The 27,553-nt window shown below is 43.2% G+C and overlaps 1 protein-coding gene and 1 long non-coding RNA gene across 2 annotated transcripts in view; one reads left to right on the forward strand and one right to left on the reverse strand.

Annotated features, from left to right (window-relative positions):
- The window catches only part of LOC142803542 (uncharacterized), a 21,308-nt gene extending 13,998 nt beyond the window's left edge, over positions 1-7,310 (reverse strand). Inside the window, exon 1 of the long non-coding RNA XR_012894160.1 lies at positions 7,019-7,310. This is a non-coding gene — a long non-coding RNA (uncharacterized LOC142803542). The remainder of the gene's footprint in view (positions 1-7,018) is intronic.
- Positions 1-27,553, forward strand: part of LOC142803543 (neprilysin-1-like) — a 153,934-nt gene that overhangs the window by 55,156 nt on the left and 71,225 nt on the right. Inside the window, exons 5-6 of the mRNA XM_075888670.1 lie at positions 9,561-9,746; positions 23,909-24,068. Coding sequence (XP_075744785.1) covers positions 9,561-9,746; positions 23,909-24,068 — 346 coding nt within the window. The remainder of the gene's footprint in view (positions 1-9,560; positions 9,747-23,908; positions 24,069-27,553) is intronic.

Raw genomic sequence — 27,553 nt, forward strand, 5'->3', positions numbered from 1 at the left:
CATAAATTAAGCTCATGTGGTATACGAGGAATTGCACACGACCTATTGAAAAGCTATTTAGCAAACCGATAGCCATTTGTGAGCATAATTACAGTGCAATCAGATTACGTCGTGGTCGAGAAAGGAAATCCACAGGGATCTATTCTTGGTTCCCTCCTATTATTAATTTATATTGATGATCTTTGCCACATTTTAGATCGCCCCAAACTAGTAATGTACACGGACGACACAAACATTTTTGAGGGTTCTTCACTTGTTGACCTTGAAGGGAACGTGAATGTTTTTTTAATCGACTCTCGTCATAGTGGAAACTTAATAAGTTGTGCTTAAACGCAAATAAGACCAAGTATATGCTGTTTGCCCCCGTGAATAATCCAAGAATTTTTAATATGAGTATTACTTACCAGGGCCACTTATTAAAACAAGTTGCTTATACAGGTTAAATTCTGTTATACCACTGTTGCTAAAAACATCCTTTATTATACTGTCTTCTACTCACAACTTTCTTACTGCGTGCTTGTGTGGGGAACTACAACACTAACGAACTATTCTAAATTGGTTATACGACAAAAGAGGGTTCTAATAATCTTTGAAGATTTTTGTGGCCCTATGCGTGACTTGTGGACAGAAGCGCTATTTTCGAAATATCGCGTGCTAACGCAAGCGAGTTATTTCAGTACATAAACCGCAATATACTCTATCATTAGCTGGATTCTCATGGTTCTCTGTACAATTTTCCTACTTACGCCAGAAGGACTCCGAAGACTTGAATTATTTACGGCGACAACACTCATCGCTTCAGATACCTTCGTTTTAAAATAAGAATCGACAGCCTCCTAGTTATAAATTGTACAGTTTCAAGCATACGATCAGGATGGTAACATTTTCTTGACGATCGTTCTATGTTTCCTCTTTGCCTAAGTAGTATCTGATGCTTTTTATGTTAGTGTTCTTTTTCCTAGGCTTCCCTGTGTATATTGTTACTTTTGTATATCTTTTGCAATAGCAATAAGAAATCGCAACTCATGTCTAATTGGTATGTAAAACATTTCGATTGTTATGTATAGATTTGCTCGCTAGAAATAACACTTTATTACTGTTGTATGTATTACAGTATTCACACACGTACCTTTATTATTATCGTATGTTTTAGTATTTTTCATCTGTATCCTGCAAAATTCTCAAGGCAGCTGGTCTGCGTCACTGCATTTGGGGCAAAGGCCCTTAGTCAGGCTTTTAGACTTTTGCCTTCCCTCCATTTTTGTACAGGCACAGAAATAAACAAATAAATAAAGAATGAAAGAAAGAAAATCAGTCTTAACACATTGGATCAGCATACTCTCCATCTCGCAAATTTGACCCACGTCCTGGTTTTCCATCGCTTGGCTCTTTCGTCGCTCACAAAGCTCACCTCACGCTTCACACACCCAGTACGGTCGGGACAGAGCTGCGGAACTCGGAAGATACGCAGCCATGCCCTGCGGTTTCTATCCAGATTCCTTCATCAGAACAGCTCATCTTGTTAGTTACACGGAAAGACGGGCATTCAGAACTAAATCTGACAAAACCACGCCTGTCGCGGTATCACTGTCCAGTGCAAAGCCATCTGAAAGTCAAAACACAGAAGGCCCGAAAGCACCAACTCTCACAGGATGTCGGGTGCTAGAAGCCTCCGTAATGAACGGTGCCGCAGATTCCAATGATATTCCCCCAGTCAAGTCTGTTCTGGTATTCTCACTGCATGAAAAGCTTTGCAACAGCTACCAAGTGAGCACGGCGTCAAGTTGCCAACAAAAACATTGCGTTTTTCAAGAAGGGCTGCCACCTCAGCATTTTTCGCAACACCGGCAAGACAAGCACAAGAAAAATCTATGAGGTTAATAAGCGACATGCTATCCGACATGGACAACCACATTCATCGAAAGACCGTTCGCAGCTCAAGGAACGCCATTTGCAAGAGACTCAAGTAAAGCTTCGAGAAACTCAAGATGTCTCCCTCGAGAGAAAGAGCACATCTTATTCACGTCATTTTCCCGAAAAGAAGCATCGCACAAGTTTTCTCCAGCGCAGATCAAGACGGAGCCTACGATCAAAGCGATTGAAACAGCCGGAGACAAAACAGAAACGGCGCTAAACCAAACCCTGTTTTAAATGCGAAGCATTTTTTAGCGAATTTCTATCTATCTATCTATCTATCTATCTATCTATCTATCTATCTATCTATCTATCTATCTATCTATCTATCTATCTATCTATCTATCTATCTATCTATCTATCTATCTATCTATATGGCCGCTTACGAATTTTAGCTCTACTAGCCATTTCGAATATGGTGTCCATACTAAACTTGGTGCAGCATAACATGACTGTATGAAAAACGTGTCTAATTTGTCATAACATGAAAATCATGACATGTTTCTCGTGAATGTCATGATTTACATTTCATGGTCCTGCAGCTTATGTGGCGGTTTTGTTCACATGGCGTGTTGCCAAAAATGGTATGGTATGACATGATTGCATGGCGAACACAAGTGAGAGACCTAAACATGAAAATCATAACCTGCGTGTCATGTAACAACATGGCTACATGCCACACTCAGGATGTGCTCGCGGCCGTTTCGCTAGCTACACAGAAGGCTATTTTCGTATTACGTGACTTCAATGAATGACGAATGTATGTGATTGGTGCAAACATGATAATCAAGAGATGTGTGTCATGTGAGAACATGACTATACGCCACATGTCAAGGCGCCAATACATTTCGACTTGACGTGGTGTGGGTGTTCGCCGGCGTTGCCACACTAGGCGCCGGTCCTGCCATATATTAACAGGCGCGCGTCGCGCTGCGTTCAATTCAATTCAATTCTTTATTTGCAAAACTGTAAAAAACATACAGAAATATCACGACTGGTTGGACCCATAGCCAAGGGCTAGTTGGGGGTCCAAAAAATAAATAACTAAGGGTTCCATGTACGAAAAAGATATATCACACGCATACAGATAGTTATCGTGCATCCTTAATTTGCACGAGAGAAACAAAGGGAGAGCGAAAGTGTCGGTAAGTGCACGATTGTTTTTAACAGCTCTAACTTACCAAAACATTAGTAAACAAAGCAGATTGTTGCATTATTATGAAGGTTAAAATATGCATGGCTGATACCGAAAAACAAAAAACCAAATCACTGGGTGACAATGGTATTTTTTTTACCGATTTCACAAGTTTCTGGCATACACACATGCATACTCACACGCATATAAATTAAATCATAATTTTTTTCGTTGATAAACATTGTTCAGTGTAAGTAAGTATTTCTTGAGCACTCATGAAAAATTATACGATTGTTTTATTTCTGCTGGTAGTTTATTCCAAATTTTTGGTCCTGAAAACTGCAGCAAACGTTGTCCGTAAGTTTTCTTAGTTGGAGAAAGATTGAAATTTTGATATATTTGATTTCTGGTTACACGAGAGGATGTGCAAATTAAAGAAACATGAAAAGGCAGGTTGTTGTTGACGACATTGAAAACACACGTGGCAATTTTTATTTCGTGTACCTTATCATAAGGCAAAATATTCATTTTCATAAACAAAGGCAGACTAGGCTCATTGTAGCAAGATTAGGTATTATTCTCAGTGCTCGTTTTTAAAGTTTGCCAACAGGTTCAAGAAACGTTTTATATGTCATACCACATGATTCATTACAGTATGAGATGTGGCTGTGAATGAATGAGAAATATAAAGTACGCAGAGTATTGGTGTCAAGATGATGACGTGCTTGTGAAAGTGCGTAGCATTCCGAGGAGCGCTTTGTACAAACTGCGTTTATTTGCTTTTGCCAGTGCAGATCTTTATCAAATATCACGCCAAGGTATTTAAATGAGCTGGCTTAGTCTAGACGAAATTCGTTTATTCGCAAATATAGTGATTTAGGAGGCACGAGATTGTTGTGTGGTCGAAACACTACATATTTATTTTTTTTTAACGTTTATAGTAAGTTTGTTCTTCACGAACCATTCAGTTGCTTTTTTAAACTCTTTGTTTGCTTTAGTTTGCAGATCTTGAGTGTTGTCCACTGTTATAACAATACAAGTGTCATTGGCGCACATAATAACTTCACTCGTGTCTAAAATTTGTGGGACGTGATTAATATATAATAAAATAAAAGTAGCCCTAAGACGGATCCTTGAGGTACTCCAGTGCGCATATATTTTGGTAATGACGTACTATCGTTCACTTTAGCCACATTATTTACATTATTACATTATTTTGCAAAGATACATTGTTTTTTTTTAAGTTATCGTCAACACTGCTGATGAAGTAGTGTGATTTGGGCGGAAACCATGTTGCTGTGAGCGCATAACCTGATATTTTGGAATGAATTTGTCGAACCAGCTGATCAGACTTTTTTCAAATATAATATTAATGGTACTGAGCAAGGATATTGGCCGGTAATTAGAAGGGTCATTGTGGTCTCCGTCTTTGTAGATAGGGACAACATTAGCAATCTTCAGCCGAGATGGATATCTGGAGCAGCTGACGGAGTGATTGAACAAGTGGCATAATACTGCTCCTAATACATCTAAATTTTTTTTCATCATACGAATAGGAATGACGTCTAGTCCAGAAGCTTTAAAGGTAGACATTTTAATAATTGCTGATAATATGTCTTCAGGCTGAATGTTATACATAACGAAGGAGTTGGGCAGAGGGCTCTGCGATACAGAAATTTTGTCCGAGTCATTACATTTTTTGGCCAGTGATGGATCTATACCTGCGAAATATGCGTTGAAACTTTCTACAACGTCTTCATCAATGGTTTCGGGACGCACAGTTTGCCCAATGTTTACCTAAAATTTCGTTTATAATTTTTTACAGTTTTGTGGTGTTGCCAGCGGTTTGTCTAATTAGTTGAGTATAATACTGCCTTTGGCGCGATCGAATCATAGCGACAGACTTATTCCACTGAGCTTTAAATTGATGTAAGTAGTAGGGATTGTCTTTGTTATGGCGCCATTTGTCGTGCCAGAATTCTTCGGCCTTGAGTGTTTGAAGTATCTGTTTAGTCATCCAAGGGCACATATGTTTATCATGGTGGCTTTTCTTTACCTTGCGATTACTGCTTTCCATAGCGTTTTGTAGGTATTTCATTAGGTTATCAGTTTCGATGTGTATGTCCTCATTGTGTATTTCATTGTATTAAATGCCACAAATTCCTTGGCGTAAAATCTTGTAATCTATTTTGGTTACGATGTTACTTTTTGTTTTCATGGTACCCGTAATGGAACCGAAAACAGCAAATATAGGTATGTGATCAGAGATTGGCTTTAAGTAAACGCCTCCGGTGACCCCCATGTCCAGATTTGTCTGTGCGTGGTCGATAAAAGACGTCGATACCTCAGTTATACGCTTGGGTGTCGTAATTAAGTTATGGTAGTTGTAAGACTGCAACAAAAAGCCATAATCACTGTCACGTTGTATTTGTTTATGTTCGTGTCACCTACTATATTCACTGTGGTATATTGGTGCCCCGACAAAACGCAGAATAATGCTTACTATTTTTAAAAAAATACTACTGTGATACTACTGCTCGGAGGGTGATAAATTACACCAATAATGACGTCATACTCAAGGCGAATAAAAAGGGATTCAATGTCATTGCAACTATATGTGGCCGTTTCGATTGTGCGACAGGCTATGTTATCTTTAACGAACAAAGCAACCCCGCCCCCCTCCCCATGTTAACGTGAAAGCCGCGCATTTGATTCTGTTCTGTAACTTGGAAAACAGAAAGTTTCATCTTTGCGCAACCACGTCTCAGTTGTTGCAGTGACATTGAACGAATGCTCATGCTGCGGCAGGAATGCAGAAAGCAAACCCCTATTTTAAATAATACTCCGGATGTTGCAATATAAAACTTTTGTAGTCTTTGCTCTACAATGATTATCAACCTCTTTTATTGTGTAAGCTATTTTGAAGGAATGTGGTATAGGCTATGGAAAAAAATACTGATACTATTAGCTATAAATCCTCTTCACCTATTAGATGAACTCTTCTTGAATTCTAAAATTTCCGTAGAAGCATTTTTCCGTCAGAGACCCATGCAAATATCCATCCTTTTTCCCGCTTCTGTTGGATTGCGTTTCCAAGGAGAATTTTTCTTTCAGGGCATAGGTGTTCATTAATGTAGACTGGGTCGCTATTCCGAAAACCTAGCATGACAGTGTTCAGTCGTTTTTTTTAACTTCCTTCAGTATTTTGTCACGAACTGATCTGGATGTGAACTTCACTACTACGTTTGGGGGCGTATTGCCCTTTGACGGGACACGGTGAGCCACGTAAATGTCACCGTCAGATAGTTCTCAAGTCTAAGGCTCTTTATTTCAGTTTGGTAATCTTCAAAGCTTTCGTTCATCTACCCGACATATTGCCTGATGGAAGAGAGGTCAGCTTTCATTAAGTTATTCGTCGCATCCATCTTGTTCATCTCCGTTTTCAGGTTTTTGGTAGCTTCAACAAATTCAGAGGTCATCTCAATAAGTACCATTGATTGATTGATTTGTGGGGTTTAACGTCCCAAAACCACCATATGATTATGAGAGACGCCGTAGTGGAGGGCTCCGGAAATTTCGACCACCTGGGGTTCTTTAACGTGCACCCAAATCTGAGCACACGGGCCTACAACATTTCCGCCTCCATCGGAAATGCAGCCACCGCAGCCGGGAATCGAACCCGCGACCTGCGGGTCAGCAGCCGAGTACCTTAGCCACTAGACCACCGCGGCGGGGCAAGTACCATTGATATCTCTTTAATGCTAGCTGGTGCCTTTTCAGCCAAGGCTTTAGAAACATCCAACAGAGTGTCAGGTTTGCCAGAAGCTATTTCAGTGGTTATCTAGACACACTTGCGAAATTCACAACATAAATGATCATATGCCACAGAACACACTAGGGTACACTGTGGCAGCAGTTACAGCGAAAACTTCTAAGAAGATTATGAGTGTAAGAGAATAGTAGGCCAACCTGTAATATGAAGCAGGAACCGTTTAGCGGATGTGAAGTTGATGCTGTCACCGCTGACTAATGTCTTATCCCGGGAGCATTGCTGTCTTTTTAGGCTGCTTCGTTGGTCACGAGGTGCCGAATTCAGCGAAGCCTGAGTGGGAGCGAACATTTTTGTGCAGTGATCCTGCTCTTGTAGCTCATAACCTTTATCGTGGACCAGTTCACACAGCAATGCTGATGCGGTTCTCGTACCCTGGTCATCTGTAGGTCTGTAATATGAAGCAGGAATCATTTAGCGGATGTGCAGTCGATGCTGTCACTGCTGCCTAATGTCGCATCCCGGGAGCATTGCTGTCTTTACAGGCTGCTTCGTTGGTCACGAGGTGCTGAATCCAGTGACGCCTGAGCAGGAGCGATCAGACTTGCGCAGTGATCCTGCTCTTGTAGCTCGTCACCTTTATCGTGGACCAGTTCACACAGCGATGCTGATGTGGTTTTCGTACCCTGGTCGTCTGTAGATCTGTAATATGAAACAGGAATTGTTTAGCGGATGTGCAGTCGATGCTGTCACTGCTGCCTAATGCTTTGACGCATGCGTGTTTCAGCACGTCCGGCGTCTTTCCGCTACTTAATAAGGAGACGCAGTGTTGTCTCGGTAACACATCAGCGCGAAACGCAGCATGTCGCATTTTGAGCCGGTTGCCGTCGGGCTGTGCCGACGGGCGCTAGTAGCACCGGTCGTGCCCGGCATCCGACTAGAGTACTCGTTTTTTGGCTAAAGTAGCGTCGCTGTGTCCAGCGTGCACGCGCGTCAACGCAACAATTGAGTATAATGAGCCCTTCACGAAGCACTCGCGGTCGTTTTGCTAGCTCCACATATACAAAACTTGGTGTTACGTGATGTCAATGAATGAGGAATGTATATGACTGGTGCAAACATGACAATCCTGACACGCGTGTCATGTAAGAACGTGACATTACACCACACTCATAGCCTGCTCGTGGCCGTTTCGCTAGCTTCGCATATACTAAATTTGATATCACGTGACGTGACGAATGTGAACGACACATCCATGCATGATAATCATGACATGGACGTCATGTAGGGCATTCGTGTGATGATTTTAAAGTGACATATTAACCTTTTTTGGTCGGCTTCGCATATCATCGATTCCTACTGTACGTGGTATCTGAAAGTTTTTCAAAAAAAAGCAGGCATCACCCCGTTAGCCAACAATGGCGCCAACTGGCAGTGCCCCGTGCGTACCAATCACAACAAAGAACACGACGTGTGCGAAACACGAGCCATGAGTGTACCTAGGCGTTCCACCCTTGTTTTCCTCGCAAGAATTGCTGCGACAGCATCATTTCCTGCTTTCAAGCCGTACTTCTGTTGGCCAGTGTGCAACAGTCAGCCTCGCCCACCAGAACACCAGCGCGTACTGACTTCTGTACTCTCCTGTGAAGCTGTAGTGTGTTTACGAAACTTTGCTGGGAGATGAAACGATTTCCCCTTTCGACAGGGTTCACTTATAAGCCGGTTATGTCAAGTTTTTCTTCCTGTTCATCTGACGTGACTTCTTTCGGGGAGAGGGGGAATCCTGTAACGTATGAAGGCAGGCATGGTTGGTAGAGGCTGAGAAGGAGGAAGTGACAATGGAATAAACATGGAGTATGAGCAAGGGCACGTCTCCTATTCATCGTAGTTATATATATATATATATATATATATATGTTTAAATTAAACAACAACAAATAGAAGTAAAGGAGGAAGAAACGTTAGAAAGAAGCAAGAGCGTCCCGCCGCGTTGCATTGATATAAATATGTATATATATATATATATAGATATATCAATGCAAAGCGGCGGGGCGCTCTTGCTTCTTTCTACTGTTTCTTCCTCCTTTACTTCTATTTGTTGTTGTTTTTGTAGTTAACAGTTTCTTTTGCCCCCTTTTCTCCTGCCTAGAGATGCTATAAGAGGACACGAAATTGTGTAAATACTGTTCTGCCTTAAAAAAGACGGGGCTCTTGTCGAACCGTCTGCTGTACAAAGAAGTCGTTATCTGATAGTGCATCTAATTTTATACTTATAAACATATGGCAACCAAAGTTATTCTGATAATATATATATATATATATATATATATATATATATATATATATATATATATATATATATATATATATATATAGAGAGAGAGAGAGAGAGAGAGAGAGAAGAGCCGCAACTTAGCGGTTGTCTTAGTTTTATTGGTGGACTAGTCTTCGTCAGAGTTTGTGAGTCACAAACCTTGACGAAGTCTGGTTCACTGGTCGAAACCGTTGGTAATAAAATGAAGACAACCGCTAAGTTGCGTCTCTTTTCTTCACAAGTACGTTTGACCCAAAAACGTAAGTATATATATATATATATATATATTTATATATATATATATATATATTCTTTTTACAGCTCATCTGGTTGTATGATTTGTAACGTATTGTCATGTTGTGCCATGTGTCTAGGGTTGCTAATTCTCTTTTTATATTCCCAGCCACTGTGAACTGTTTCTATCGCAGATGACAGAGCTAAAGAGATGGATGACTGAGATGAACCTGAACTTCCTGTACACGAGAAGACTTGAGAGTGTCAATCCGGTTGACATAATGGTCCGTGGCTCCCTTGACTTGGGCGTGGAAGCCATTATTTCCATTTATACCCTGGACATGGGATTCGACCCTGACTACGAAAAAAGACCAATAGAGGTGCGCAAACGAATTGTCGTTTTTCGTAAGAACAGAAAGCGGCGTTAATAAGTGCGCTTGTTACATAAACGCGAGGATGTATTGTGGCGGTGAGGTATAATAATAGTTCTTCCCTGTTGTATTTCACAAGTGAAAATTAGTACCGTGCGTTCTCCTTTTATTTCACATTGCAACGGTAGTGATGAAATAATTCGGCAATTATTACTTTCGCTTGAACAATACTCTCATGAAGTGGCTTATGCGCGAATCGGTCATTCTTCAATACAAGTTGTTGATAGCGCCGAATTAGCTCATAAAAAGATGACTTTTATGAAAAGGCCTATTCACGCACTGTGATTTCACAAAGACTGTGCTAATTTCACGCACTTATGCATGTACTTAAAAGTATGAAAAAGGGCTTCCTCACTGCATCTGCAATTGAAAGGCGATTACCTGTGCACACGGCAATTTAAATCTGTGGCAACCTTGTCAGAACAAAGACTCGAAGTGAAAGAACTTCGCAGAAAAAGAATTCCTCAGAACACCGTAGCTCATATTTGTGCAACCTAAAGATAATACGCTATGTTGATAACAAAAGGTATATACGGTATGCAATAGGTATATACGCACGTGCTGCTCACGAGCCCAGGCTCTGAATCACAGCTTGGCAGAATTTTTTTCTAAATTATGATGGAATTGTGAAAATAAAGCTCTATATAAATTTCAGGCAGTGGAGTTTACAAACTCAACTTATTCTAGTTTTTTAATAATGACGCTGCATAGAATATCCCCTAGCCTACCACTTATATGAGTTTTCCGCGTCATTCTCGCTGTTGTTCTTAGAAATTTGACTTTGATATTTAGTAATTCTGGCCTTAGTATTATGAGAGTCAGCTTGTTTCATTTTTTTTATGCGGCAGAGATGCCTTCTTCTCTAGAAAAGTTAGGGCACTGGGCCGTCACTTTGCTTTGCTAAACCTTAATAAAAGCAGCAACTTCTGTAAAAAGGCAAAAAGTAACATTTATTGCCTCTGCTATAACTTTTTAAATGTCGAGAGTATGATGAAAAATTACTGCAAATTATTGGAAGGTCCTCTACTAGAAAATGACAAAACCGTAGACTGAGAATACACCTTGTTATTTTGGGGGAGCTTATCAGAATTGCGCCAAAACATGCTCTGCGTAAAAAGTGTTGAGATAGGTGGCAAGTATTTTACAAATTATGGCGAGAAAATAGTGCAATTATCATTAAATAATCTTAAAGTTTCAGTGCTTAAAGTTTCCAATAAATAACGATGACAATGTGAAGATAGCATTCAAGATTCATATACTCTACCTGTTTATGTGAATTAGCGAAATTGTTGTATTATCTAATCCATGCTATGAGCCGTGTATAGGATATTATAAAATTTATAATTTTAGGCAGCAGTAAATGCCAGAGAGTCGTTACAAAAAATTACATTTCCAAACGTTGTGAAAATTTCAAGAAACTAATAACGGCTTGAAAGGCAAATATTGGGTCACACTAAAATAAAAGTAGCGTTGATGTGTTGGACTTGTACTGCCATACAAGGTCTCCCAGCCTATTTGTGCCGATACACATTAACAACTTGCCGACACATTCTAGGACGACGCCATCAAAGGCTCGTTACTAGCGGCTGAAACGAGTCAATCTATTTCTTTTCTATTGAGTGCTTTAGCTGGCGAGATAGTTTATTCCCTTGCGAAAAGAAGAAAATAACCTACAAATTCAAAGATAAACCTAAGAATGCGACAAAAAACACCGCAGCCCCCCCCCCCCATAGGTCCCTCCTGACAAAAACGGTGCGTGGTCCGCAAAAGGGTTCGTTTAGACACTTTTCTTTTCATCTGTGAGGTGCTAATGTACTTCCATAAACCAAAGATACGTGATTAATTCAAAATTTAAAAAAAATCAAGCATATCTACGCAGTCAATGATGAATAGTAGAGCGAAGCATTCGTCTGGAAGTATGTACGTACCGATGAACGGACGGATGGATGAACGGACAGAAGCACGAACGCACGAAACCATGGACGGACCGATGGACGCACTGACAAAAGCGACAATCGCCGTACGGGTGGGAGCACAGATGAACAGATGGCTGGACGCAAGAACGTACTCCCGGAAAGACTATAGAAAGAACGGACGGAAGCACACACAGATTCACGGATGGACGGCCGGACGCACGGATGGACGAGAAGACAGACGGACGGACGGAAGCATGAACGGACAGATATACGAACGGACGGATAGATGAACGGATGGAGAGAAGCACAGATGTAAGCATGGACGGATGGATGGACGTACGGAACCATGGACGAACACACAGGCGGACGGACGGGAAAGCACAGACAGATAGACACAAGGACGGACGGACGAACGCTTTGCCCCAGTCATCATCCACTGCGCAGAGACGCCGTGAAAACGACTACAGTTCTTTAAATACATTATTCTCAAGTATGAATGGATGGCTGTATCCGACTGTGCCCTTAAGATCTGGTGGTGGCACCCGCCACCAAGCCATATTGTCAAGTACTATTTTTATGTGTTTAGGGATGGAATTTCACTCACGCCTCGATTGTAGCGATCAATGGGTTAGCATCCTCCTTGATATTTCTACATGTTTAAGGTCCATTTCGCTTTCACTACCTTTAGACTTCAAAGCTTTGAAAAATTCCGCACAGTCATCTGGGACTATAGAGCGGAGCTTTTTACAGAACAATATCGAATGTTCAGCCGTTTCCTCCTCCTCTTCACACGAACTACATACCGTGTCTGTGCCTTCGTGTTTTGCTCGGTCTGCAATACTCCCGTTCTGAGAGAACAGCAGAGTACTACCTCTAGAATTATCCTAGATCGTTTCCTTCGCAATATCTTGCTTGAAAGTTTAGTAGGTCTCCAACGACGATTTCGCAAGTATTACAATCTTTCACATGTCCCTCTACATTTCCTTAACCTTCTTCTTAACCGATGTTTTCTTTTGGCTTGGTATTCTGCTGTTGTATGAATACTTGCTTCACATTTTTGAGTTCGCTTCCTCCATTAAGTATCGACATTCTTCATGTACAAGTAAGTGAAAACGTTCCTAGGCCAACGCTTCTCTCCCATATTTCTCAATCGCTCCTCAAAATATATCTTGGTCCTAGCTTCCCTGAACTCGAACAATGTTTATACCATGTAACCCTGTACCCCTCGATTTGAGGTATTTCCGCACGGTACCAAAGCAAGTCTACCTATTCCACGTTGTTCAATTCCCATTCTTGCTTCAACCTTTGATTCCATGCACAAGACCTATCCAAATGCGAAGCCCGGGATCATGACACCTTTTCAAATTCCTCTTAAAAGGTCATGGCTAATTAGTTTCACAGTGCCCTATTTTTCATTACAGCTGCGTTGCTTTTACCTTTAGTAGTTACGAATCTATCGTGCTTCTTTTGGTACTCAACCCCATTCTTTATTCATACGCCCACATATTTGTATTATCCACTATTTATAGTGTGACCTCCTCTATCTTAGGCTCACTGCCTGCGTTATCATTTAAAATTATGACTGCCAATTCTTCCGTACTGAAATTTAAATCTAACCTATCTTTCTTATTACCGCAGATGTCTACTAACACCTGCAAATCTGTCTTGTTGCCGCCTATTGATACTATGTCATCTGCTGACATCAATGCTGGTAATGACTGTTCAACGTGTTTTTCTTGCTTGGCAAAAGAGGGGCTGAAGTGGCGTCGACACCTTTCTAATTTGGCTTCTAGTCCTTGTAGATACACCTTAAATAACAAAGGTGACAAGGGACACCCCTGTCAAAGCCCGCGTTGTGTCACTATAGGTATATGTCTGTAGTCTTTTTTTCACTATCTGCATCACCAGCCTGAAAACTACTCATGGTAATGCTATAGGGTGGTAGTAGTTTATGTCGGCTTTGTCCCCCTTTCTTTTATAGATCACGCTCATCCTGCTTAGTTTTCTCCCCTTGAGGGCTTCACGATACATTATTGCTTTTCTTGCTGCCTCTCTTAATGTTTGTTTAGAGTTCGGTCCTAGTTTCTCTATTAGCTTAACTCTAATGCCGTCTGGGCCTGTTTCTGTGCTATTAAGAACCCTTTTTCTTGCCGTTTTTCACTCTCGCTGTTCCCGTGGAGCTACTGCGCTAGTTGGTCCATTCTCGTCTGGTATGGTGCACGCAGCGCTTTCTTGGGGATGAAAATTTTCTGTCGACATCGTTCTTATATATAACATTGTCTCATCCCCTACTATCCTAATTCCTTCACCTGTAGTTATAATTATCTGTTCCATGCTTTTATTATTAGCATTACTTAGAGCAATGAGATGGTTTCAGAACTTTTCAGCTGCCTTTTAATCTTTTTCTTTACTTGCACCGTCTATTCTATTGCGTCCCCTTCTAAACTTTTCACTTTTAAGAATGGACGCTTCTCTTCTACAGCACAAAAGGTTATCCTATTATCTTTTGAGTTCATCTTTTGGTTCGACCCTCTGTTTAGCATACCTTTGTTTCCTGGAGGCTTCCTGGGGTCTTTCTATGGCTCTGTGAACTTCCTAACCTTACCAGCTCTTGCGTGTGTGTCTCCTTCTCTTGGTCGATTTGACTCGTACATTAGCAAGCTCTTACTCAATCAAGTTAGATTTGTGTACGTCTGCTCTGTTTTAGTATCTTCAATGACTATTTCCTCAATCTCTTTGGTTGCTATTTTTCTCTGCCTTTCTGAGTAAATATTACCTTGTGGTTGCTCATATTTTTTTCCTTCCCACTTTCATTTCTCTTCTAAAACATAGCTTCATACGTTTGTGATCACTACCTTAGCTTCTGGACCCCTATTTATATTTGTTCATCACCCTTAGCCGATCACACATTTTATGTGACATCATTGCACAATCTATCGTCGACTGCAGCCTTCCCATTTCCAATAATATCTGCCCTTCGCACTTCTCGCTACAGTCTCAAACAAATAAATCATGCCTTTCACGTTTATTCATTAGCATTCTGCCTCTTGGATCAGTATATTCATGCATGTCTATGTGCGCATTCATATCTTCTAATTTATTCTTAGCACTCGTCTCTTAGTTCATCAATGTAATTTCCTCTGCACTGCCCGATTATTCATTTTATTCTCTGTATTTTGTCCCTGTCCACAAGTATGCAAAATATCTTCAACTTTCCCTTTTAGCCATAAATGTTCCGCTACAAATATAAAACGTATGAAAACAATGCCATCTATTAAGCAACTCGTAAACTAGAGTTGGCTACTAACTACTACTACGACCACAAAGGAGGAAATGACCCACGACCTAAGGAGCTTTGCCCCAAAAAATATAAACGCCTGGCTTGACCGTTCCCGCACCTGTGCACGCTAACTTGGCTTATTGCGACCGACGGCATGTGACCCAGTGAGCCGTCGCTTAAACTGCAACAAGGCTGCGAAAAACGTGAAGGGTCTCTGATGGCACACCTTCTACTTTTGGCCACGTCAGCGAGCAACGCTGCGACTGCTTTCGCTTAAAACCGCGAGGGAAGCATATCGTTTGTACTCGACACAATATGGAGCACTATGATACGAGCGTGCTATCAGGATTCGGCGTACAACATTGACGGATATTTCGAGAATTTTCAACAAGCAGAAAAACACTAATGGTTAGTTGACAGGAGTTGTAAAGCTACCGAAGCTGTGTTTTGCAAGCTCGGTTATCACTTTATTAGTGAAATTTTCCGACTTAATTCACTGTTTGAAACAATAGGTGTTTTTCAGTGCTTAAGATAATTGCAAAATGTATTATTCTAGTAAATTATTCTTTCTTCAAGTATACCTGCACTACTTGAAGGCATCATTGCAGAAGAGAAATACACAGGGAAGCATATTGTTACATGAGAAGAAGTACTATAAAAACAAGATGACCATGCAGCTCACTAAGCAGCACTGAGTGGGCTGAGGCCTCGTGCTCTCCAAGGAGCTGTCGCATTTGGTGTGGTAGTTTGGAGGGGCAGCTGTCACAAAGGTTCCCCTCTGCAAGGATCTGTTGGAGACGCAGAATGAAAATCAATGCCAGCAGAAAACGCGAGCCTTTTTTGCTTCAAGTGCCACCGCCAAGCACCGTTTTTATTTTGTTCCATCTGCTGTCGTGCGCTCTCCGTTTCGCGCGCCGTCCAATCGAGGGTGCTACAGGGCTCCCCGTGTAGACAAAAAGTCGAAATGTGACATGTTTCGGGCAGTCCAACGAGAGGTCAAGCGTAGATGATATGCTATCTATAGCGGTTTCCTGGTATGCCGGCTTACGTCAGTCCAAGCTGCTTGTTTCTACTCGACCATTTTGCAGAAGTGTGGCAGTTTTTTGGGTGCATTTAAAGACGAGGAACGGTGCGTTATAGGCTGGCGTTAAAGCGGGTTGACCATGTCGTGGCGCACGAAAACATGTGTGGAAGTGGCCAGATCAGGATGGAAATACATTTCCCTGTGATCGGAAGGTCGGGGTGGAGTGGGTTTTGCACGCAATTCAGGAGACGTCGTAGGAATTCTTGTGGCAAAACTGGTTGTTGCTTTGAGATTAAGAAGTGTACAGGGACCCACAAAGAACCTCCATACACCAACTCTGCTGCGGATCACAGTAGATCCGCCCAAATAAGGCTCCTTATACCTAGAAGCACCAGCGGCAAGGCATCGACACAGGTGGCTCTATGGAGGCGGATGGTCAAGGTGGTATTCAATTGACAGTGAAAGCGTTCCACCGTGTCATTGGCACGCGGATGATGAGCAATGGTACGGCAATGTCTTGCTTCGAGGATGCGATTAAGGAAATTGAACAGCGTGGACTTGAATTAACGGCCATGGTCTCTCGTCACGGCGTCAAGACAGCCGAAACGAGATACCCACGTAGAAATTAAAGCGTGGACAACTGTCTCAGCGCCGATATCTTGAATGGAAACAGCCTTTCGCCAGCGTGTGAAACGATTGACCATAGTGATTAAAGAACGAAAGCCTCGAGACACTAGTAGAGGGCCCACAATGTCTAGATATACATGGTTGAAGCGACGTCTGGGTGGAAGGAATGCTTGGGCAGGCGTCTTGTTATAACGGGAGAAATTTGCCATCTGTCAGGGCAGGCAATGTGCCTCCAATCCCGCACATCCCCATTGATTTCAGGCCAGACATAGCGCTGGTTGAGAATACGTTGTGTAGCCCGAATGCCAGGGGGAAAGATGTCAGGTAAGGATCAGAAAACGGTGTGACCTAATCAAGCGGGAGTGAAAGAGCGGGGAATTCAAGCTGACACATCACACAACAATGGCTCAGATAAGAATGTTTGCGGCACCAGGCGTAGTCGCAGGGCACGAGTGTTCTCTCAAAAAGCGAAGAGCTCTTCATTGTTCTGCGGCGCGGCGGAAATCAGGCCCAGTCGATGACTAGAGATGGAGAGTCAACCACGGCTATATGAGAAAGAGCATCCGTGGTGGTGTTGTCAGCGCCTTCGATGCGATTGATATCAGTCGTGAATCCTGAGGTATAAGCGAGATGAAAGAGTTCACGGAGCACGTACTTGGACGAGTTTGTGTAGAAAACATACGCCAGTGGCTTATGATCAGTCAGCACGTAAAACGAGCGTCGTCCCCGAAAAATGACGAATGTGCTGTATCATGAAGTGAATGGCTAGTAACTCCAAACTGAAGACGCTGTAGTGGTTGTCAGCTGGAAGTAGCTTCCGAGAGTAAAAAAAAAATGACAGCATATCCTCGAACTGAATGATGGAGAGTGGGGCGAAGCATTCGTCTGTCCATTCGTTCTTGCTTCCATCCGTCTGTGTGATCGTCCATGTGTCCAACCCCCCGTCCGTGCGTGCGTCTGTTTGTGCGTCCGTCCCAGCATCCGTCCCTGCGTCAATTTGTGTGTCCATCCATGCATCTGTCTGTGTGTCCGTTTGTCCACCTTTTCTACACTCCAAGTGTCACCATCTCGATTCTTTTCATCACATATTCCTCATATAGACGCACCGCCATCCTGCGGACAGTCCAATGACTAAACAAGAGTGGGGACACGCACACTTTGTTACGACTTGCGCTTCGGGTCTAATTCCCACCTTTAACCACCTTGACTTCATGGTATATACTAGTTCACTCTATTCATAGCACTGCGGCCCAACGCTCGCTAAATCTTTTTAAAACCAAGGAAGTTACACCCAGCGAGTATAACGTAGCAACCTTTTCCTGTCTTATAGTGCTCAATGTTCATGCCAATGGCTGCTAATGGGAAATGAGAGACAGGATAATTCGACTTTTACTTTCTTACGGCTTGCGCTTCGTATCTACTTCCCACCTTTAACCACCTCGAGGTCATTTTTGGTATATACTAGTTAATTCTACTTATGGCACTGCTGCTCAACCCTTCCTATACCTTTCTGAAACTAAGGAGGTTACGCCCAGCGAGTATAACGTAGCAACCCTTTCTTGTCAGATAGTGCTCAATGTACATGCCAATGGGTGCTAATAGGGATCGCAGCGTGCGCGTTAACTAAAAGCCGAATGCTCCTGTCTTTCATTCACCATTAGCAGCCATCGGCATCTATATTTAGCACTATCTTTTATTGTTCAACAACACACAATAGAAATTTCTCTCCGGCCCCACCTTCGAGGTCAAAATGTTATACTTGTTACATGCTACGACGGCTACGAGGGTCAAACGGGTGCCGCTATAAGGAGCTTCACCCCTAAAAGACAAGGGTCTACACTCGGAGTTAGTACACTGCTGAGAGACGGCTCCAACAGTTACGCTTGATGCGTCTACCATCAACCGAGTAGGGGTGCTGTTGCGTGCATGTATAAGAGGCACATCGTTGGCGATCGCTTGCTTGGCGGCAGTAAAGGTTGCTCAGGCTTCTGACGACCAAGGGATGGCAGAGAACGGACAGGCTGTTAGAAGAATGAAGTCGGTGAGTGGTTGAAGCAGTTCTGCGCCGTGTTGTATAAAGGGCATTGAAAATTTTACGAATGCCTGGAATTGGCATTACTGGCGCACTGTTGTAGGCTGAGGAATATTATGGATTGTTTTAACGTGGGACTGGAGAGGGCATATACTTTTTGGTGATATGTGATGGCCCGAAATCTGGAGCTTGGATGCGTTGAAAATACACTTAGAGACGCTCACCACGAGGCCTTACTGCTGCAGGCATTGAAACAGAGCATGGAGATACTGCTCATGCTCTTCAGGCGTTCGGCTGGCGATGAGGAAATCATCAAGATACTTTAACACAGTCGAAAGGCATTGTGTGATCTCAAGAATGAACCGCTGGAAGGTGTGAGCCAAATTGCGCAGCCCTAAAGCCATCTGCACGTATTCAAACAAACCAAAAGGTGTCATGATGGTGGTCGTATGTATGTCGGCGGGCTCGAAGGGAATCTGGTGGTACGCCTCGACAAGGTCCACTTTGATAAAAATGGTCCAGCCATTGAAGCGTGATGTAAAGTTCTGGATGTGAGGTAGCGGATAGCTGTCGTGGACAATCTCGGCGTTCGATGCTTTATAGTCTCCAGAAAGACGCCAGTTATCGGGATTGCACTTTGCCACTAAATGCAGTGGAGAAGTCAAGCGCTTGCCGACGGGCGTGTCATGCCAAGCTGTAGCATGTAGTAAAACTCCCTCTTCGCGATCGCTAAGCGGTATGCGAACGGATGGCGTGGTCGAGTGGTCACTGGTGGACCATGGGTGACGATGTGGTTCGTTATTGCATGTTTAGGTGGCTTCGTGAGATTGCATGGCTTAATTATTCTCGGGAAACTTCTCGAGATTTTTTCCAACGGTGAGGAAGGTTTCATCATGAGGATGGCCATGGGAGCAGTGTCGGACAGGGCCCCAGGGCTGTGTGATGTGATTGTGCGCATTTAAAAAGTGCGCAACTTCATCAGCCAGAAGAAGATGAAGATAACGCTCGGTTGTGCCACGTGTGGGCGTGAACATTTTCGTCCAATGAGGTCCCTCCATGGAGATTTAGGAGAGCCACTGGAGAAGAACAGCGAAGCGATAGGCAGACGTGCCCGAATCGGAACCGATTGAAAAATGTGGCCAGGGCGCGGGAATGGCGGCCAGCAGAGCTTCTGCATCAAGGTCCCAGTGGTCTCGCACCTAGACACAGAGCTTATTCTCGTCACCTGACGTGGGCCAGGCTTGTTCTGGTCTTCTGGCGTTGGCCAAGAAACGTCTCCGGCTTCGTATGCGAGCTGTGGCTGCCGAAGGCCGAAAGGTCACTGACTTCGATCAGCCCGACGCTTCCTGCCGTGCCAGTCAACCACGTAAGCGTCTCAAGCTAATCACCAGTCTTTCCCTTGCTGCACGAGTGCGTATTCACCATTACTCGGTCGCATCAGTTAGAAGCCCCACATCACTGCTGTCATTGTTTGCGTGAGTACGTCCATGTCTTGGTAGCAGAGTCTCCGCTGCAAGCACCGCGTCCCTCTATGTTGTGAGAAGGCGTATTTTCCATCGAAAAGTTATGTCCATGCACTGTTCACGTCTTTAGCTGTTTGTTCTTTTTACTAACCTCTTTATAGTTATGTATGCTGTGTTCTTTGTCTGCTAATTGTCTTTTAGCGGTTTTTTATTATATTGAGTTGTAGGGATTAGGGTGGAAGCAAATGGTCTCGTCTGCTCTTCTCGCCATGATGGTTACGTCATCACTGGTTTTTGCTTTACACGAACCAACACGAGAGTTTGTCCTTTGAACAGCCTCGTGACAGAGTGGAGAGACGAGTCTGACCATTGACGAGGCGGTGATGCCTCACACTGGCGTTGAAGTCCAAGCATGAGAGGAAGTCTGAACCGACGATGAGCTGAACTACGTCTGCGATGACAAAACCCACATAAAATGCGGTGAAGGTCAAGGGTAAGAGATCAAAATTCACATGTCGCTATTGCAGAGGCGCCGGCGGCGCGAAGCGGTTGGCCTGGTGACTGAATGATCAGCCTTTGTCAGGTGCACAAAGCTAACTTCTTCGCCCGTATTTATAAGCAACTTAGCGCAGGATAGCTGGTCTGTTATCATGAAAAGTTGGGTGGGACGAGAAGGCACATCACATTCCGCCGTCAGTGATCTCAGCGAGTGTGATCCAGCCATGAACAGCGGTGTTTTCAAGTTGTGGCTCAGTGTCTGAAACGCCGGTGGTACCAGCACATAGGTGGAGGGCTGAGACTCCGAGATTCTTTTGTGCGTCGAAGAGTTCGATGACTGGAAACAGGCGAATGAGTCTCGGGGAGGACGCTTCGGAGTGTGGCAATTCAGGTGGCGAGTTCATCGATCCTATCTTCAAGTCGTGTTAACGCCGTGTCTGTTGGTGGCTCGGCAGCGTTTAAGGGTGAGGTGGTCACGTCGTGAACCTGTTCATTGAGTTCCACCGGTCGGACAAGGTTTGCCTCACCGGCCGCTGCGACTACGAGACACATTGGCAGAGAAAGACGTTGAAGGAAGAGCTCACAAAGCAGCGTTGAGTGAGCTGAGGCGTCGTGCTTCGCAAAGAGCTGTCACATTCGGCGCGGTCGTTCGGAGAGGCGCCTGTCACCGAGGTCCTCCTCTGCAAACGCGTTCCGATCGCATGAATAGCTCCAGGACCTTCGTCTTCAGGTGCTGATATGGCGTAGTGTCTGAGCGGTTGGAGAGGACGTCGGAAAGCTTACTTGAAACTTCAGCAGGAAGTACTGCGGCATCGTGACAGTAGCGTGGCTTTTCCGAACCGATGCGGTACAGCGAGAATCGCGCCTCAACCTGGTGAAAACAAGTTTGCGGGTTCTGGGGTCAGAAAGATGGGATACGCAGTTGCACCGCCGATACGTCCTGCAGATTGGAGGCTTGTTCAGTTAAGGACGCGTTAGAATCAGTAAATCTCGTCGCCCTAGGCCCTAATTGTAGGAATAAGCCGCAGGGGTGAAAAAAAGATGCACCTTAATAACAATTGACGCCAGCAGGAAAGGCGAGCCTTTTCTTCTTTAACCACTGTCAAGCGCCGTCTTTTTTATTGCGATGGCAATTATATGGACATTCTCGGCTGAATTTCGCCGCCGGCGTTGGCGTCGGCGTCAACGTGAACGTCGGCGTCGTTGTCAAGCATCGTATATGCGTACATATCTATATGTATGAAGACGCAAGAAAGAAAACACCCCAGAAAAGAGCCTCTGGCGAGCGGAATCGAACGTGGAACCTCCGCGTACAGTAGTCGAGGCGTTAATCACTGAACCACCGAGAGGTACCGCCTTCAACGTTCAAACGGCAAGCTGTTTATATCTACTACTTACCGCTATTCGCGGGTATCCTGGGGGAGGAGGAGAGGAACTATTTTGTTTTCAGCATTATCTGCAAGATGGCGCAGTGAGCGCGTGGCGGCTTTCATCTTTAACACATACTTTGGCCCACGTAGGGATTAAGGGGGAGTACGCTCGATTGCCATCCCTTATCTTCCAATGGGGAGAATTGTACGTGTTGCTCGCTTTTCGGTTTCACTGGAACGATTCTGTTGTAGTTACCGGGCGCACAAAGGTCCCTGCAATTGTTGCACAGCCTCCTTTTGCGAAAAGGACGCAATTTTGAAAATCGGCGAAGTAACAATTGAGATGCTTATTCACGTTATTCAGTACCTGTGTGTACGTTTGGTGTGACCTTTGTGTGTGAGAAACGCGGGGCACGTTTCCATCTGCTTGCCATTAGGCACTTGATCTTCACATTTGTAGCTGTTGCGTTCAGTGCTTCGCTTTTGCCGAAAAGCTGTGACTTTTTTTCTTCCGTTTGCTGTCGCGCCCTCTTAGTTTTGCGTACCATCTAAACGAGGGTGCTACAAAGACCAAAACAGTTATTAACCAAAATTCTGGTAAGAGCATGGTAGTATGTGTCTGGAGGATGCTTCACTGTGGCAGTCAATCTACTGTGGAAGCCGACTCAACTGGGATAATGCGTGCGGAAAAAAGGAGTGTTGGTTGGCGTTTGTTCGGAAAAAAACTTTCTCATAATTTTTTCATGGTGGTCACTGCTCCTGTATCATGAATGAAGAAGTGGAAGGTAAAATGTTGACATATTTCACAGAGTAATTCTAATTTAGAGTTTTCCTTCGTGTGGCTAACAAATTTCTTATTAGTCGCAGTGATCTTGGCTCTGAAGTCACAGATGCTACTTAGAAAACCAGATGAGCGGTTCTGTACAAGATCTAGCATATTAGAGCTTTGTTTGTGGCTGCCACGCCACGCATGCACACTCTAAGATAGGTGGGACACTCGAAAAAACGAGTAGGTCTTTGATTTCCGGAGGAGGTAACCGGAAGTCTCACTTAACAACGTTTTGCATTCTGAAGAATGTCACTATGACATACTCAACGTGTTCGGTTCAGGTAAGCATTGATGGAAAGTAAACACCAAGGTATTTATACTCAGTTACTCGAGTTATGTGGTTCGTAACTAATGTATAATCACGCTTCTAGGAATCATGTTTACGAGCAAAAGAGACGCATCTGCACCTACTAGGGTGCAGAGACATACGCCACTTATCACACCACTGCATAATGCTGTCTAATTGGTATGACACATCCTATGCGAGAATTAGCAACACAACTTTGGCCGTCGTGGCGTCAGAAAACTTGCCTGAATATATTGAAAGTCTGAATAAAGACAACTTTTGCAGCACGCATGCTTGACAAAACCAAGGCAGGCATAACTTACAATGCAGAGCTCAAATTATTCTGTTTCTATGTCAATGCGACAATGATACGGTGCAAAACGGAACAGACCACATGAGGCAAAGTGGAGAGCGTAATGCATCCAGCGGCTGCTTCACAACAGAACCTGTCTCCACCAAAACGAAGGGGGCTAAAAAAGTGCGTTACATAGAAGAAGATAAGTCACAATATATTTGCTCTTTCTTTTGGATAACGTATACCACTACAAGATTTTCGGAATCGCCACGCGCATCCCAGGAGGTGTTTAATTGAACACCCCAAGTGATGTTCACAAATCATTTAGAATAAACGCTGTTGACAATCACGTGTGTCTGCGAGAATAAATATCTCAAATCACCATCAAATGGTAAAAGTCATCGTTCTGCGAAAGCTAAGCGCGTTTTCTTTTTGCGCGCAAGAGAGAGCTGAAAGTGCAAACCATTTTTTTTTGTTTTTTTTCCTCATAGATCAACTACAGCAAAGAACAACAACAGTGGTTAAAAGAGAGGAGCCTGAGATTCAGCCGAACGAATGAGAACTACTACGCCATGCTTTTCCTGAAATATGGAGTAGAGCGTGGTCAAGATCTTGTACTCGCTAAGAAAATCTTAGCGTACGAAGAACGACGTGAGTTTGTTTTTTTTTAATCTCTGCAAATGCACAGGTGTGCAAAAAGTGAGCCTGCTACTGCGACAAACACTTTACATAAATAATGTAGATTTATATGTGTGGTGTAACATCCCGAAATTACCATATGAGTATAGAGACCCCGTAGTGGGAGGCTCCAGAAGATTTGACCACCTGGGGTTCTTTAGCGTGCTCCATTCTGAAGACACAAACCTACAACATTTCCGCCTCAATTGAAAACGCAGCCCCCACAGACGGGACTCGATGCCGCGACCTGCGGGTCAACAGCCGAGTACCTTAGCCACTAGTCCACCTCGGTGGCACTGCATAAATAATGTATTAGTAAATTTAGCATTCTTTGGCATGGACCTGCTATACCTATTCCAAAAACATACTTGTGGGCGCATATGCATTTAAAATTTCAATGAAGTACTGCTACTTCCAAGTAAAAAAAAAGGATTCCTGATAAGCCGTCCGCCAAACAAGACTTCATGTGAAATAGATTGTGGCGTCACTGAAAATGTAGTAATAACTTGCCCGACATAACGACCAGTATTATGCACACAGCTTCTGCTTGTCCTTCATTCGTGTTTTTTTAGTTTATTGGTGTTGGCGCCCAGGTTTGTCATCAGTAATTTCCCCTTTTCAAGAATTATGGTTGAAATAATTGGGGTATTTAATCACATTTCTTCAGACAGATGACGCGTTACGTTGAAGAATTTATTATGCAGAAATTTCGTCATTGGCATCGGTATCTTTGTTGTTTGTGAGCTAAAAACATTGTCCAGAGCTTGAGAATCAGGAAAGATGCAAATAAAATGAATGATACAAACATTCCGGTCCCATAGAAGACCAAAGCATTGCAGTTTGCGTGATAAGAAAGCGTTTTGCTCCACACCACATTGTTTTTGGAAATTTCTATGATACAAAAAAACTAAATGATTGTCACAGTGCCTCCTTGGTGCATTAAACATTCCGTGGTGGAAGCGTAGAATTGCGCCGAGCATCAAAAGATATGAATGAACAGGTGAGCGTTTTAAGAGCCAGGTACTCACAAAACGCTCAATTACGCTTGTCGTCATCTGTAGAAGCATCAAAAGTGAACAGCTGCAAAGGTACGCGTGTTTCCCTGTAGACGCGCAGTCGGCTCTTCGCTGAATCGCAAAAGAAGTGTTTATGGCGTACTAGGCACTAACCGACTAGCACTCAATGTTACTCTTAAATAAATGTTACGCGCACGGTTGAGATCTGACAGCACGGTTGAGACATGTAGCTGGAACCAAAAAATGCGAACAATTCAGAACGCGATGCACACGAGTCCTGATGACGCTATTGCGATCTGCTCTTGAAGGCGAAGATAAATAGTCTCGCACTTCTATTGCTGCTATGATGAGTTTGAGTTAGTTTTATGAATGAGAGCTTTTGTGAAGTTTGATAGAATAACCGGGATTACACTTAGCTATGCGCCCGTTTTCAGTGTCTATTTCAATAATATGCAAAACGTATGTAATCCTGTAGTGCAAATTGTTTCTAGGCGGACGCTTGGGTCCTAGTGGGTACCCTGTGTACTAAAGGTGTGCACTCAAGTATTGTTACTATGATTTTAAAGCGTTCTAGAATAAATAAATGTTCATTACTGAGAAATGTCAAGTTCATTTCATTGTTATAAATTAATGTGAACAGAAACTGTAGGTATCTATGTCTTAAGTAAATCTGTGCGTTTTTATTGTAGTTGCGCACAGCTGTTGTCGCGCACATGAAATAGAATGATAGCTTTTGCCAAAATAAATGTTGTGCTGTTCTTATAACGTTGCTAGATTTCAAATGTGTCGCAATGCCCAAAAAGCAAAAATCCGTGTATTTACCGAATATATGAATGATATAAAACACCATCATTTTCATCATCATAGCAGATCTTACAAGTGATGGTGGTTCTATGGTACTGATGTATTGAATGGTAATTATATTTAATATTATTGCAAATATAATTATAAATAGGCCAACATGAACAGTGATTATCAATTAACCACACCGGATAAGTTACATTCGTCTTATACGAACCCCGTGGTGACCGCTTAATTTTCTATATATCACCTTAGCTTAGCCTTGGTGTTTGTACTTCTCGTAAAAAAAGTATTCTTATCATCTTGAATTACTTAAGTTCGCCTGAATAGAATATGTGCCGGTTGCAATCCTTTGATTTATGCTCTTCACAGAATTTCCTTCCATTTCTTATTTATTTATTATTGCAGTTTTTCAAAATTCAAAAGACGAAAAACACCACGAGAAAAATATCACGCAACAGCAGCGCATCGATCTCACGCAATGGCAGCGCATCGCGCCCACTCTATGGGACGTTAAAACATCCCAGCTCAGTAAAGATTGCAATGTCACATTCTCATTTATGCCATTCATGCCACGCTATACTTGACGTGCGTCAAAATGCTATGCATGAAAAACTTGCGATTCACGAGACGACAGTTCACTTGTGGCACTATGACGCAAAAATTTTGGCCTGTGTGTCTGTACATTTGGCTGTTTGTTCGCAGTAACGATAACCCAAACGGCCAACCCCATCCGCGGCACCACCAATATTTCTTATGTTTCAGCGTTCATGCTTGTGTGACTGTCAATTAAAAAGCAATTATTGCGCATATCTAAGGCACCATAAAACATGTCAATATTTTGTATGTGTGTCTTTTTACTTGGGAAGGCATACATAAGTAAATATGAAGACCGTAGCATTTATCATGCTGCGATGACAATGCTACGGTATGCTCGAAAAGGCAAGTGTGTCTAACGCTTTGCTAAGACGGCACGGTGGTGGAACCTGCCCGTTTCTGTGCGTTTTACTCCTTATCAGCTCCGAGACAAGCGTGCGTGCCTTTCTTTGTTTTTGAAGATGACTGCCAGATAACTCTTGCGTCTAACGTGCCTCGATTCGCTCGTTCGCTTTCGCTGAACGGATGGAGACACTCTAACGCAGCACCTTCAGAATACAGGTCACCAATTTTCTCACGCAGAACATCAAATAAACGTTTTGTTGACTGTTTCCAGACGCAACACCATCGTCTTTTGACGAAATTTGCAGTCAAACATACAGATACGATCTAATTTTGTTCTTATATATAATCACACTATCCGAATTTTCGCCAACCAGTATTGTTACATTTTGCGATGTACATGCGACACTCAGTCGGGAACGAGAAATGCTTATGCTTGGGATATCGTGCCTCAAACACTAAAAAAACGTTACTATTAAGCAGGCGTTTGTTTTACTAGTCAGTGTCACATGCGTACTTCACAGACTGCCCTCATCAACTCCATTCATATTTGTGATTTAACGTCCCAAAAGCACCTTATGATTATGAGAGACGCCGTAGTAGAGGGCTCCGGAAATTTCGACCACCTCGGGTTCTTTAACGTGCACCCAACTCTGAGCACACGGACCTATAACATTTCCGCCTCCATAGAAAATGCAGACG

Source organism: Rhipicephalus microplus, chromosome 3 (assembly GCF_043290135.1).
Source record: "Rhipicephalus microplus isolate Deutch F79 chromosome 3, USDA_Rmic, whole genome shotgun sequence".
NCBI lineage: Eukaryota > Metazoa > Arthropoda > Arachnida > Ixodida > Ixodidae > Rhipicephalus > Rhipicephalus microplus.